Source organism: Varanus komodoensis, unplaced genomic scaffold, assembly GCF_004798865.1.
Source record: "Varanus komodoensis strain SLA01 unplaced genomic scaffold, ASM479886v1 scaffold4, whole genome shotgun sequence".
NCBI classification, from domain to species: Eukaryota; Metazoa; Chordata; class Lepidosauria; order Squamata; family Varanidae; genus Varanus; species Varanus komodoensis.
The window spans coordinates 4,988,765-5,004,210 of NW_025335941.1; the positions used below are offsets into that span (position 1 = coordinate 4,988,765).

At 39.2% G+C, this 15,446-nt stretch overlaps 1 protein-coding gene across 8 annotated transcripts in view; it reads right to left on the bottom strand.

Moving 5' to 3' along the window:
* Positions 1-15,446, bottom strand: part of DMD (dystrophin) — a 994,758-nt gene that overhangs the window by 135,261 nt on the left and 844,051 nt on the right. For all 8 annotated transcript variants that reach the window (XM_044441365.1, XM_044441364.1, XM_044441363.1 and 5 more), the window contains one exon: positions 367-427. In XM_044441365.1, the coding sequence (XP_044297300.1) occupies positions 367-427 (61 nt within the window). The remainder of the gene's footprint in view (positions 1-366; positions 428-15,446) is intronic.

Here is a 15,446-nt window from a genome sequence, read left to right on the forward strand (position 1 = left end):
ACTGATTTCCCATCTTAACTTTTAAGCAGGGAAAAAAAACTTGCCACACAAGCAATGGTAGTTGTACAGACATTAAAAAAAAAATCAAGCAAAGGAACAATAGACATTCATTATTATTGTTGCTGTGGACTTTTCACAGGACTCCAATTGTATGACACTATGATGTCTTTTTCACACCAAGTAATAATCACAATTCTCACTGTTACATGCAATATTTTTCTATATGTTCTTGATGGAAATGAAGGACACACTAAAAATACTCAGCATGAATCAGTATGATCCAAAAGAGTGGAATTGTCATAGTTGTTTCAAGGCAAGCTAAGATAATTAGCTCCAAGTAGTTAATCATAATGTTTTAATACTTACTTGATGTAGTAGGGCACCTTGTTTGGCGATATTGCCCTCTCCCAGGGGCCCTGGACAGAAGCTGTTAACAAAAAACAAAACAAAAACGAAACATAAAATCAAATAAAAGAGACATGGAGGTCAAGTTCAAAGCAAACAGGAAAGACAACATTAATCTCTGGAATTACAATTTTACACTCGGTCACACTTATATGGGTCTGTTTGCTCAGTTGCCCATGAAGGCAAAAAGGATTAACCCGGTGTTTGGAATTTCTGCTCTAATCTGAGTGAAATTGAACTCATTCGGCTGCAAAGATAAATGCAAAATCCTCCTCAACTACCAAACCTAAAGAAAATATAAGAAAGTAAAGAAGCACATCGCCTGCCTACTTTGTGATAAATGCTTTTAGGGTTTTTGTGGCCACCACTTCTGGTGCTTTGCCTTTGTTTTTAATTAATTGTTGTTGAACAAAATTACACACTGGTTTAGATCAAGCTGTGGAAAGACTTAACACCTCACTATATTCTATATTAAAAAAATTCCAGATCTGTTTCCATTGTTAAATGAAAGGCCCAAAGAATAGCCTATTGCAGAAAAAATAACAAGGAGTCTTGTGACACTTGAAAGACTTATTTTGGCGTAAGATTTCATGGGCTATAATCCATTTCACCAGAAGCATGGAGAATTATGAGAGCTTCAAGTTTTGTATGCAGTACATGGGGATGGTAGAAAGCATAGTGAGGTCAGAAGGAAATACAAAAGAGAAAGTGCTGATAAATCGTGTGACAGACTGCCGTCTTTCATGATGTAGCTGTTGCTAACTGCAAACATCCTAGCATTTGGTAAGCCAATTGCAATCCTAGGTAGGTTGCAATCCTATGACCTGAGCACTTGCAAGATGAAAGCCTCTAAACTCAGAAGCTTCCATGTATCCAGTGCCCTGTCAGGCTGAAGCCAACAGTGCAGGAGGAGTGGCAAATGCAAACTTTGCTTTTTCCTCAATGAGCAACAGGAAGAAGAAAAAGAGCATGAATAATTTGCATCTTGGTCCTTCTAGTTACCTCCCTTGCCCTCTGAAATGCCCTTATTTCCTCCTCTCCCAGGCTGATTTTCTGTCCCTGAAGTTCAGTCAGTGTGGTCCTTTCTGTGCTGGCTGTGGAGGCATGGGTTTGTGTTTCTTTTACCTCTGGCTTTCAAGGTCAGAACAGCGACTTCAGCCTCAGAAGGGGACTCCTTGCTATCCTGTGGTCCTTTAGACAATGTTTTGGGGGCACAATATTGTTTCCATAGTGTAATAAAACTCCAAATTTTCGATTTAAGCCTCTGGTGATGTTGTTGGTGTTATTAATATTGTCTCATGCTGTTTTAAATTTGGGGGAATTAGTCTTTAAGGTGCCATAAAACTCCTTATTTTATATTTTACAGGCTTGAATACAGTAAATGCTATCAAGATGCAGCATGTTCTCATTAAAATGATTTTATCAATGTATATCAATGTGGCTAAATAGGGTATTTCTGTGTAAAATGCCATTTTAATCCTGTAGAATGCTACTTTAAACTGCACAGCATATGCACAATCTAACAAAATACTTTAGCAATGACTTTTTCTGAATGACAAAGTAAAATGTCAGTCCAACTAATAGCAATGGGTTGAATAAAATTCAAGAAAGCCTTTTTACATAGAGTGCTTGGGATATTTTCAGCTATGGGAACTTCAGTTTTAATGACATTTTGATGTAGTGCTGTATTTCAGTAGCGCAGAGTAAAATGATAATCTGGTTCAGTTTAAGCTTTCCTGAAGAGTGTCATATTCAACAGTGTCATATTTTATGTTCTTCCTAAACAATTTATTGCAGTAGGAATAACCCAAGAAGAAAATTACAACTTTTAAAAAGTATTTCTCCATTTCTCTTTCATGTAGCTAATTTCTTATTAATCACTGAAATAGTAAACAAATGTTTATGATTTAACACTACCTGTGGCATTTTTGCTGTTGCCATGTCACAACTCTGCACATCATATAGGCTTAGCTGTACTTAGTCATGGCTAACCTAGCATAAGCTCCATTGATTTCAATGGGTCTATTCTAATTGTTGACCTCAACAGTGGTTCTACTCTAAGTACGACTAACTCTGGTTCCAACCCGCTCTTCTCTCTGCATCGTGGTATCATGTTATATTGGTTCTTATAGCCAGTTATGGAGTTGCATAATTCTCTGGGCAACAGCATTTCAAGTTGAAACTTATTATCCTAGAATCTTGCACACCAAATTATTATTCTTGTGTGGTGTGTGTGTGTGTGTCTGTGTGTGTGTGTTCGTGTGTTTAGTGAATACAAGCAGTCATCTTCACTGGAACCAATGCTTTGGAAGTAACAAACAGTTCTGCGACACTCGGCATAATTGGATGCAGTGTTCCTTTGATAGATTGTGCTGAGGCTGCCCATCACACAGTTTTTGCTCTGCTGAATGCTGCCAGTCTTGCATAAATCTGAGTTGACAAAATATGTGGTGCCTATTACAACTCTGCTTTAAGAACCATCATCTCTGTTTTGGTAAACCCCCAACTTTCTTATCTCTGGATACCAGTAGAGGTTTGCCATCCATTACAAAGCTAGGCTAGATAATATACATGTGTCTCTAATTCCTAGTAAACCCATTTTTAGTAGTCAATCAAGGGAGACGGTCTGTAAAATGGTTTTTAGTATTACCAGAGAGCTTACCCCTGTGCATTACTTATGCTCAAGATAGTTACATTTTCCCATTTGCAGAAGAAATTCAAAAGTACTTTTCTGTTATGGTTTGCACAGAGTATGAAACTTTATTATCAAGAAAACTAGAAAATACCCAAGATGTTGATAAGAAATGGGAAAATTTCTCTCAAAAATCCAGTGGGCTTCATTAAAAGGGAAGCATATTATTCAATCACTCAGCATCTTAAAATGAACCTCCTCCCCACTGCAAAAAAGCCACAATGGAGAATCTCCATAACATCCCAGTATTTGCTTCTCTTTAAATAAAGGACATCATACTTTCTCCACAGAGTTCTATAGAAGTCAAGCTGTTTGCAACAATTATGCTTATAATTATGTATATAATTAATGAAATTGTCTTAAGTTTAGAGAAACAGCTATTCATGGAACCCGTATTTTGAATGCAAAGAATCGCTTGCACTGACCTACTTCCTCCCTTAAGGCGGATGGGATGGTCCTTGTGAGGAGTGCAGCAGCATAAAAAAAGTGGAGTTTGCCATGTGTGCATCAAATGGCTCAATGTGTTAACCTTTCAGAATGCCTTCTTATATTTCACTGCTTGCTCTGGGGGCAAGTGTGTCTGTATCATGCACAGTACCTCAGCAGGATATTTCCCATAGCCATGTCCCCAAGGGGAATTAAAAAATTCAGGGGGTTCTCACTGTCTGTCACCCTCCCCCACCCCTTCTCTCTTTTCGACTGTTTATTATCCGTTCAAGACCAAAATACCCCAAAATACTTTGTATTACGACAGGAATTGCTCACAATATATTGCTGTTGACAAAATTCATTTTCCTCCAGCTACTGTAAGGACCATAGCTATGCTCAGGGGAAGCAGAGAAACAGGGTGGCAAATTATATCACTGTCCCAGTTAATTTGAAAAACAAACAAGCAAAAACTAAACAAAACAGGTGCTTTCATCCTATAGATATGGCTCCACAAAACCTCTGGTCTTGTGTGTGTGTGTGTGTGTGTGTGTGTGTGTGTGTGTGTGTGTGTGAGAGAGAGAGAGAGAGAGAGAGAGAGAGAGGGGGAGATCTGTGTACAAAGAGGTGGTGTGAAGTATATCATGTGATAGCTGCAATTATTTAACACATGAACAATGTAATGTGAACCAAACTTAAGATTTAGCTATAACAATAAATAAAATTTAAGTTTTTAAAATGTTCTGCACTTTAATTTTATGCTGCTCTGTGATTCATGTGTAAAAGTTAATTACAAATTAATTGAATCATTGAGGTTTGGATATAAGATGTGTTTAAGTAAACCTGGTTGTGGCATATGCATTCCATATTTACTCTGCAAATTATTTCAGTTCACAATATTGTAAATGCTAGTGGTCATTCTTACATGGTTTAAACAAAGCAGTTAAGGGTATGCATAAATATAATATTTAAATAATTTCAATGATTTTGACTGATGTGCAATGCAAAACTGGTCCCTTTTAATCCAAGTAATGGCCAACGGTAAAGTTATTCTTTAATGCTTTTATGCATGTATGGTACTTTTCCTATGAACTTGTGGTTTTGATTCATAATGAAGTCAATAAGCAGGCAGCTTTAAGGCTTAAGCAAAACATTTTTAACACCTTGAATATTTGAAGCCACATGGTCACACATATATGAGGCTGACACTGTTTTTATCTGTTGCATGTAGATAAGTAGGAGAAGCAATGTTTACTTAAAACTTACAATCCTACAAGATTTTGTGCTCTTTCTCTACAGATTTCACATACATGAAATGCTGTTTCCCTAAAGAGATAGAGTTAAAAAAAAAAGGAAATTTCCTAGATTATCTACAATCTAACAGTGGTAATAAAGCAGTATCTACTGCTATCTAGGTACTAGATAGTGAGTTTAGAAAAAGAAAAGGAAACTATTTGTAAATTAGAATATCATTTTTGCCAGCAACAATATCTATCTACTGTGTAGACAATATGTGTCTCTATATCAGTGTGAACAGTTAAGTTTCCAGAAGGTGGAAAACCTAGGGCTTGTTTTCTTACATGTTCCTGTTCTACAGACCAGCCATGTTACTTAAGCAGCTATTTGGTTTGAAAGTATCAGTGAATCAGAGAGATATAGCACACAGTATATTGTTGGGCTATTAGTTCCATTTTGTACATTTTAATATAGCCAGTAATCAATATTTGCAACACATTAATATAAAATTAATGTGTCTCCACATTAATATAAAAGAACAGTTCTAGTCCTGCTTTACGTATCAGCTGAGCTTCTTGCCAAACTGATTATTCCAATCACTTCATCTATCTATTCTTTAGGATTTCATGGAATTTGTATTGCAAACTTCTGTTCCTTAGTTTTGGAATCAAAATCCTGCCTTCTTAGACACTTAACTATATTGTTTGTCTTACCAAGACTGCCCATTCTATGATCCTGAAAGCAAATCTCTACTTTAAGTTAAGGCCATAAACTGCAGATGGTTGTGATATTATCATCCATCTACTGCACAGCTATTGAGAAAAAGGTGTCCAACAAAGAATGACACATAGCATTCAGAAACTATGCTGGGTTCATCTCCACTTATGAAACAGCTAGTGGTGAGTGCTTTCCTGTGTATTAGGTACCTCATTCAAATGAAATGTAGGGCAGCCATGCATTAAAATACAGAATTTCTTGTATAAAATACAAATGGATTTACAATGCATCTATCATGGTCTCCTAAAGTATGCAATACAATAACTCCACTAATTATGATCCACATACATATAATGAACTTAGCTTTATTCTGGATTTTATAAACAGACAGAGAAAAACAAACGCGGAATAACTTAGAAAATGCCAGTTGAAGGGAAATAACTCAGATAATTAATTCTGGTAAATTAAAACATCCCAATACTTCAGACTTGAATTATTGTTCAATACAACTTTTCCCACAATTAACAAACTTCACCAAGCATGCATGAATCTGATGCTTAAGTAACTTTAAATCAGCCTGCTGGACCAAAGTATTGTGAGGAGCAGTCATGTTATCCTGAAAAAGGACTGGGCCAGCATCATCTCTACTGACAGTGAAAAAACACTGGAAGGCAAGAATGTACACATATTACCTGGCTACTCTTTCCTCTTTTCTACTGGTCGAACTAGACATGATTTGGGAGATCAGTGATTATCTTGCAGTGTTGTCTTCAAATCATAAACTCAATGGTGGATGGCATGAATTGGATTGGAAATATGGTCCAAGGTAAGGAGATTGAATCTTTCCCAATGCCATTTCTTCAGGCATAATCACATCCACCCAAAGCTGTCTATAACTTTGGTAGGGTGAGTGAGAAGACAGGAAGAATATGGATACTTATCTTTCTTTTCCCCTGTAGTGCAAACAGCTTAGGAGAGGGAGGGATGAATGTGATTTATAGACAACACAAGCACTTAGCTATGTCTTCCATCTTCTTTCTAAAGCCATCCTGAGCCGTTCATTGGAAAGGACAGGATATAAACGTTTCAAATGGAAATAAATACATAAATAAAATAAAGCTTTTGTCACCACCAGCTACCTACTTGGGGTTTATTTGACAACTGTTAAACCAAAGTACCAAATGCAAGAAAGGATCTTAGTATCATTAGTTCTGGATTGGCTGAAGATGGAGGAAGTGCCCCAAAGGTGGAAGGCACCAGGAAATGTCAGTACAACACTTAGAACTCAGAAGAATAGTTTGCTAAGGGAGAAACTATTCCCCTTTGATGAGCTTACATTGGTAGTTTCTTTCCTGTTTGCTGGTGCATTCAATTGACAACTAGGCAATAGACAACTGTCAACTGTTTCCAACTTAGCCTGTGTGAAGTCTCATCTCATTATTGTGTTAATGTTTGACAGCTGTAACTGACAAGATAATAAACCAGGCAAGACTACACATATTTTGAACATATTTTTGAAAGCTATAAATATGTGATGTTGAAAGACCAGAAAAATTGCAAATACATTTGCACACATTCGTTCCAACTCCAAAGAAACTTGTTTAAAAGCTAGCAAGCTAATGACAAGTGCTCCAAAATGCAGTGGAACAGGAGCTGTCATTGGCAGCAGCACATGCAAATTCACCAAGGGTTGCAAGGGCTTTGTTGAGCAGCTCGCTTGCTTGCTACTTCTTGAAACCCACAATGTGATCAGTTTCCCAGGTTCAGACAGCATTGCTAACCCATCATGAATTCAACAACTCTTAGAACCAGGCATAGTTTGTCAGGGTGGCTTGTTGCCACCAAACAAGCCACTCTATGGGAAGGGTTTGGATGTATGGTGTATGAATCCAGTCATAGTACTTGAATTACTTACTGATGATATCAATAAACCACGGTGGGTTAGTTGTGGTTGAATCAACCAATGGTGTACCTAAAACAATTGTGGGTTGTTCGCTCATTGTGGGTTGTTAGCTCCCTCCCCAGCAGATCCTTCCACAGGTGATCCAGATATCACCATGGAAGGCCATCTGCCATAGCTTTTCCCCACTTTGAATTCTTTTCTTGAGATCCCAAAAGTTGTCTGTGAAACCAACTTTCATGATCCCATTTTGATAAGTACAGATAATCACTTCAAAGTTCCCCAGTGGCACCTTGGAGGAACTGCCCATGGTTAGCAAGCAGTTTTTAAAAGTTGCCCTAATTAATTTTCACAAATATTTGCAAAACCTGTTATTTGTCTTAAATGTACCTACACTTGCAAAACTGTGTATTTGCAGTCGCAGAAATGGGAAACCCCACATGGGCAGCATGCAGTGGTGGGGTCCTTGCTCACAAAGTCCAGCAAGTACCCATCTTGGGCTCTGCGTCACAGAAACTGAAGGTAAGTCTCCCCTTGTTTGGCTACATCTGACAGTTGTCGAAAGGCAAGCTATTAAATGCAACCAAAGGCATAATTCATCTTAGTTTGCAGAAGAGAGCAGGGGCTTGTTCACTCCCTTTGCAGCAACATCCTTTGCAGTTTGTAACAGGGCTCATTTGTCCTCAGTCTGCCCTCTCTTTCAAAGTTGTTTCTGTGATTATCACTTCAGCAACACAGTAAACTCTGTTAACTGGCACCCATATGCATTGGAAGATGCTAGATAAATGCAGTTTCTGGCTGCTTGACAGTTAATGTTAAAAATTGGTCCAATTAATACTATACCCCATACCAGGGCTTTTTTTTGCCATAGAATGCACCGGAACAGCATTCTGGCACCTTTTTTTGATGGATTTTTCCAAGTGATTGGGAATCGCCCTGTTGGGCATAGCAGATTGGCGGCAAAAATCATTAACATAGTGCCTGCGGGCTGTTTGTGTGATTGTCGGCTCTGATTGTGTGGGTGCTGCTTGGCTCGGGATGCTGCTCGGCTTGGGATCGGTCGTGTGGTCGTGCACTGAGTGCTTACGGCTGGCGGCGACCATTGTGTAAAAGTGTGACTCCAAGACGTGAGTTCCAGCACTTTTTTTTTTTTATTTACAAAAAACGCACTACCCCATACTATACCTTAGCTTACCATAAACTGCATTGACTTGATATTAAGGGGCATTGCATGATATTTCCATCCTTTGCTTGAGGGTAAGTGCTATGTGTTTACACTGACTTGGGACCTGTTTGGGCTTACTTGGGGTTGGGTGAGAAAGCACAATGTGAGTAACACTGGATTCCAATGACCGGAATGTTTACACATGCTGAATTGGCAGGAGTGGGAAACAAACATGTGGGCTTACTCAAGGCACGACAGGCAGCAGGTGGCATGGCATGGTCCATACCACACCAAGTTTAAACTTAATTTCTGCTGGAAATTGCTTTTATTTTGGTTTTTATTTAAAGTATTATTTCTTTGATTTTTTCCCCCAGTTGTATGGGTTCCAGTTAATGGAGAGTCTATTGTATTAAAAAATGCAAGCCATCCCACTTACTGGACTAGACAGCCAGTATGGTCTAGTGGCTAGAATGTTGGACTGGGGTCCGGGGAGATCCAGGTTTTAGCACCCATGCAGGTCATTGTGTGAATTTGGGCCAGTTACTCAATCTCAGTCTAACCTAGCTCACAGGGTTGCTGTTGTGAGGAAAGAATGCAAGCCACCTTGGGTTCTGCAAAAAGACAAAATAGAAATACAATGTAATAATAATGCAGTGCAGTGCAGTAATAATAATAATTACTTTGACAGCTCTCAAAGGTAATGCTTTATTTTTCAAGTGTGCTTTAGAAAGGGGTTGAAGGAAGCTTCTGGCACTTAAAATATATAAGGACAGAGAGTTTACATATCTGTGTAAACTCCTCCCCCCCCAACACACACTATTTTATTTTGTTTTGTTTTTGGATGGTTGGCTCGTGCTATTTCATTGGAGATAGTTTAAAGTAGAAAAAGTCACAGTAACTCTAAGAAGTGGGAGAGTGACTGAAACCTGTGAGGCTGGCTGGTGGGTGCATAGGCATGCTTGGCAAGAATGGCAAGGGGTTTATTCTGCTCTTGCCAAGGGAGTTAGCAGCCAATTCCCAGCACCCACAATGGGGGTCAGTCCCCTGCTCTGGATGAAATGACAGTGAGTTGCATGTACAACCACCTGAGGAACAACCCATTGGCTATTAGGGTAGCTTATTCCCCTCAAACATCCCACCCTGCATGGATTAGTTTGCATTCACAAAATATAACAACTTATGGGTAGTACCCTGAGAAAGGTGTGTTGCGTGAACCCAGTCACTGACAGAATGCTATTCTGGGTAAGCCCCTTGCCAGTAGAACTTGAACTGCTAATGGAGAACTTTGCCTTCCCCTTTAGCCCACCATACCACCCCCAAACCTGCTTGTAGAGAGGCTGTGTGGGACTACAATGCCAGGGCAAGGAAATGGAAGTCAGATTTGGCTCTCAATTTTGTTTCATTACTTGCTATATGTTATATTTCTTTAACAATGTCATTTTTATGTATTGTGATTCATTACGTGCAACCATCTAAATTATGCCCTATTAAACCATCTGGATCATGCTTGAATTAAGGTTGAGACATATATGAAAAATGTGTCCAGGTAGCATTCTTCATACTTTACATCTTGTTTAAACATGGTAGTCTGGCCTCCACCTGTATCAGTATTGTGACAAGGGTTTGTGACCTAGGTGAATGTGCTCTTATGTTGAATGTGGTATGACTTCAAGGCCAGATTACTTAACATGGAAGTTGGTGTGTGGAATAGATTGTGTATTCAATGTAAACTGGGCATTGCCCTGATTAACTACATGGCTTGTAATATACACATAAGCAATAAATACTTGCTGTTGCTATAAAATCGTATATAGAACATATGGACTATGAAGTGTTCATTAGCAAAACAGTTCAATGTCCATTGCAAAGCAATGCAGGGGATGATTTGGAGAAGACCAATGTAAACTCCATAATCTTATAAAATGCTGGCAGACTTCCTTCTAACTGCTGCTTCTCTGCTCTGCCTAAGCTGGACTCCAAGGAAAATGTCTTTTGCAGATGCTTCTTTTGGAACTGGTAACTTCAAAGTGGCATTTGTTCTAAAGGATATATAAAAAGCCATATATCTGCTTTTATGCTTTTCCTCAGGCCTTTGTCCTTACAAATATATTCTGTTAGATTCCCTGTGTTCCTTTTATCATGAATCTTGCTTTCTCAGAGTCCTTCTGCGACCCCAGTTTTGGGCCCTTGCTCTTTCTGTTATGACCTTCCATTCTCTTGTGTGTGTGTGTTAAAGCAGCAAGGGACATCCTTCTGACAACTATTTCTGGTTACACTAAAATGCCTGGCATCCAGTGAGATATCTGCATTTTTCTTTCTTATTACACCAGGCTGATCCTTGTTCCATCTATAATATGCAGTGGGATTTAACTATCTATGCATGACATAAATTGGGTTTCATTGCATTGCAGGTTCCTGATGAAAACTACTTCTGTCCAGCTACTGTCGTTTGGATCCTATGATTCAGTAGCAGAAGGAAGCTCATTCAGCCCCAGAAAGCCTCTCCAGAGGCTCAGGGTACCCTCCTAAATGGCAGAATATGGTATATGAGGGATGCAGTGGAAAGGGTTTGGCCACTTTGGATGGAGGCATCTTAGATGAACTTTCCATGAACAGTCAACAGCCCTATTCTGTGCTGTTGGGTGTCTTGACTCTTTGAGGCATTTCAGGAGGAAGAACCAAGGAAGTTCTCTTAGGTGACCTTCCTTCTCAAGATTCAAGCTACAGACTTTTGCAATGAAAAGGTATGAGTTTATATACAATATTGCATAAGCTGAAGGGAGTGTCATTGAAGCACACTCGTTTAATTTTGTTTAGTTTTCTCTCCAGAAACGAAGTCGGGTGATGGTTTTGTGAGGCTGCTGAACTGCACAGTACTGATAAAGGCAGTGTCCATAATATTGCAACCTTCCTTCCCTTTGCACCCCAGAGCTTTGTTGCAAAACTTTTAAAATTGCTTTGTATCTCAGTCTGCTTTTTAAGAAGGTGAACATGTAACAGACCAAACAGAGATGTGGCACCAAGAGATGTTTGTGTTTTGTTTTTGTTTCATTTTCAAGATATCCTGAAGCATGAGAAGAGGGGCAAAACTGGTGGTTTCTATTTATAATATATTTTATGTAGCAAAGGCAAGAGAAAAAGAAGTTTATACTAGAAGAAAACAAACATAATATGAGAGCTAACATTTTGACTCTGAATTCTTATGCATGCAAAGAAAAATAGATACCTAGCTGAATAATTCTTCAATTTTAGGCTTTGCCTAATAGGGTAGGAGCCTGTGGAGATTACTTTCCACAAAATATATATTTATATACTTCAGAGATTAAACTGTCTAACAGATATATCTACTTTTTATTTTCAAGGCTGGAAAGTATTATTTGCCCTGTCAGGAAAATTACGGACAGCATTCTGCCACAGGTAACACTGTAACAGCAGAGCTTACCACTTCATCTCCCAACGTTCAATTGAACAAGAAACATAGAAAATGCACATGGCATAAGTATTGCTATGCTGTGACAATTATAAACATAATACCATTTTATCTGCTAGCAGTAACCAGCTGGAATCCTCAGGTACTTTCACAAATAGGGCATGATGGGGATGTCAGTTTTCTGTTAATCTTTAGTGTCTGGAACTGATGAAGCAAAGCTGGCCCTAATCATCTTAAGCAGATTTTCCCCTGAACTTCATGGGTTTTCTCCTCCATTAAAGAACAGAGCTGTACTTACCACACAACTCTTCCCTGGACCTCAAGCTAACCTGCTACAGCACATTATCCCAATGCCAGTGCTGAAGCTTCAATTACCTGTCCTTTAGCTTCTTGGCAAGTCTGGCTTTGCTGCTTAGACTCAATGATGGGCTCGATAAGGGCTTATAAATTGAAGCTGAATCATGACAAGAAGGAGGTCCATGGGTGAGTGGTTCACAAGTCCAGGAGATAAGCTTATTGCCATGTCTGGATGGCTTTGTATTCCGTTTGAAGGAGCAGCTTCACAGTCTAAGAGTATTCCTAGCTTCATAACTATCACTGGAGTTCCAAGTGATCACCAAATGCCTTTTACCATCTTTCACTGGTTCACCAGCTATAGACTCTGCTGCACAGGAATCGCCTGCCTACAGTGGTACAGGCTAATTTCCTGAAGTAATTGGATCACTTCAAGGTGAGTGTGTGTGCACACGTGCATTCTAAACAAACAAATAAGGTTGACCTGCTTTAAAATTTGCAGTCTACATTTTTTTTAAACTAGTCCAACTTGCATATAGATGTCATGAAGAAACTTGGATGCATATGCTGGCAAGCCATTTGCTCAAAAGGAGTTGTTACTTGTAAAAACAATTTACTCTTCATATCACACTGTATTTTTAGAAGCTATACTAAAGACGGCTATGCTCTATCTTAACCAAAACTCCTTAACTTTGTTTCTTATGAAGTTACTATGCAGATGTTCAATAATACTATAATGCCCTGCATATCCATCTTGTTATGTCCTGTGCTCACACCTACTTCATTAATAAAGGTATTAATAGCAGTGAAGCAATTGCAACAGAATATGTGCTTACAATATGTTATACTTTGGACATACAATATCATCATCTACTGGTTGGTTTTGCCCTTCTATGCATCAAAGTAGCAGGAGACCATTATCCTGTGATTATGCTCCATTTCACTGATGCAGTTCTTCAAATATAGTTTTGATATTTATTTCCATCTAATCATACTACAATAGGCCAAAGCTATGGCTTTCGAACAGCTTCATTTCACTCTGTGTATTGTTGCTTTGAAGCTGCTTTCAAATATCCTTTCAAAGGACTTCAAAGCATCACTTGTGTATAAAGGCTACACAAGTGATGGCCACCTTACCCTACCCTAAGACCCAAGCAGAAGGAGTCTAAGTTGCTTTCTTGGAATGATAAGCTTCTTTGCTGTGGGTTTTTGTTCCTCCAGTCATTCCAATTAGAGGATGACATGTAGTATTGATGGTTTAAAATAATTTTAAAATGAGCACCTGATCACTACTAACTTCTTGGGGGGGATGGGCTATGGAAAGACATCTTGAAAAATAAAACTCTTTAATAAGCAAGAGTGCACATCGGTTTTCTCCTGTCCTCAGCTGGACATCAGTATAATAGCCTTGCTCAAAAATGCTGTACGACTTGTAGATGAAATAAACTTTATATTTAAAAGTAGCCTTTGTCTCCATGAACACCACAGCTGGGAGCAGGCTGACAGCTGCATATGTCCAGCCAAATGATAATGACTAGCTAGAAACATCTGTGCCAAAGGAACAGGCGAGGGGAACATTTTGAAAACTCAGCTTCATTGGAAAATGTAGTCATTTCCAAATGAATTGTGTAAGGCCTTGCTTTTTCCCTTTTCTCTCTTTAGAAAATTTTGTCTCTTTCTATGCCATTGGCAATGTGTTAATCTTTTGTCCAGAATAAGCCAAGAGTAAATCTCACACTGTGATTCCAAGAAACCTTATTATCATCTTTGCGTCACTACCTTATGTAGATACACACACAGGTATTAGGTATATTGGATTCATACATATGATGTTGCCATGCAGAGGCAGCCAGCCAATAGAATGACAGAAGCAAGCCCCTTGTTCATGTTCAACCACAAAGAGACAAAGTAGAGCTTGATGGCACCTATATCCTGGAATCAGTTAGTGCAAGGATTTAACAGAGCACCATAACTAACTCATTGTCTCTTATGCCAGAGACCCATATGTGCTCCAAGTTTTTGCATGCCAAATTCTTCTCTGGAGTTTGTCTCACAAGCAACTGTTCATTCTTACTTGTGAATAATCATTCCACTGACGCTAGGTTCAGATTAGGAGCCCTGTCCTTAGTATAAAGTCACACCCTGAAAGCTGCCATAACACAGTATCACCAGATCTGTTGTAAGCCACCCCGAGGCTTCAGCGAATGGGGCGGCATATAAATGTTTTAATAAATAAATAAATCAATCTTCTGTAAGACCCACAGGTCAAGAAACCTACTTTGGGAAATACTGTGCTGGGACTCTAACCTTATTACCTCATTCGAAATAACTCTGGAGCTATTCATCTCATGAGGCATGCGAGCTCAGTGTTCTTCCTTTGTCCCCACCCTGACAATAGTGTGATTTTGACTAAATCAACATCAAGGAATGGTTTATTTGAGAGCCAGTGTGGTGGTTAGGATGCTGGGCCAGCAACCAGGGAGATCTGGGGTCTAGTCCTTACTCTGCTACAAAAGTCATTGTGTGACTTTAAGCCTGTCATGGACTCTCAGCCCAACCATCTCACAGGCTTGCTGCTGTGAGGATAAAAACAGAATGATGGAGAACTGTATGAACCACTTTTGATTCCTCACAAGAGGGAAAAAAGCAGGATATAAATGTAATAATAGATTTTCATGGACCATTTTTGTTGCAGGTCATGTGAATCTTTGCACACATGGTACTTATGCAGAAATACTACACAGAGAGCTGCATCCAGACTTAGGCATGTGGAACAGAAGTGGCAGAAGCAGACTCCCTTGCCATGCCTGCCATGGCAGCTACACAGAACATGTAGATGAATGGCAACAGCCATGATGCAGGATGAGGGATGTTCCTGAGAAGCAGGTGGAAGCAGCTTCTTGCACAGAGGCCTCCCCTCAACGGAAGGCAGATTCTGGAATCAATGCAATGTGCATTTTGCAAATGTTTTCATATAAAGGTGGCTCTCACTCTGTAGAGGTCAAAACCTGGTTTACATACTCAGGAAAAACAGGTGGCAAAGTTCTGAAACAGCTAGATTGTTCCACTTCTGAGTAGTGGAGGTTTTTTTAAATTCTCTCCATTCAAAAAGCAAAGGAACTAGTATTTCAGGGAGAAAACCAAGTGCTGGCTCTTGTCTCAGTCACTCTGAATCAGGTTC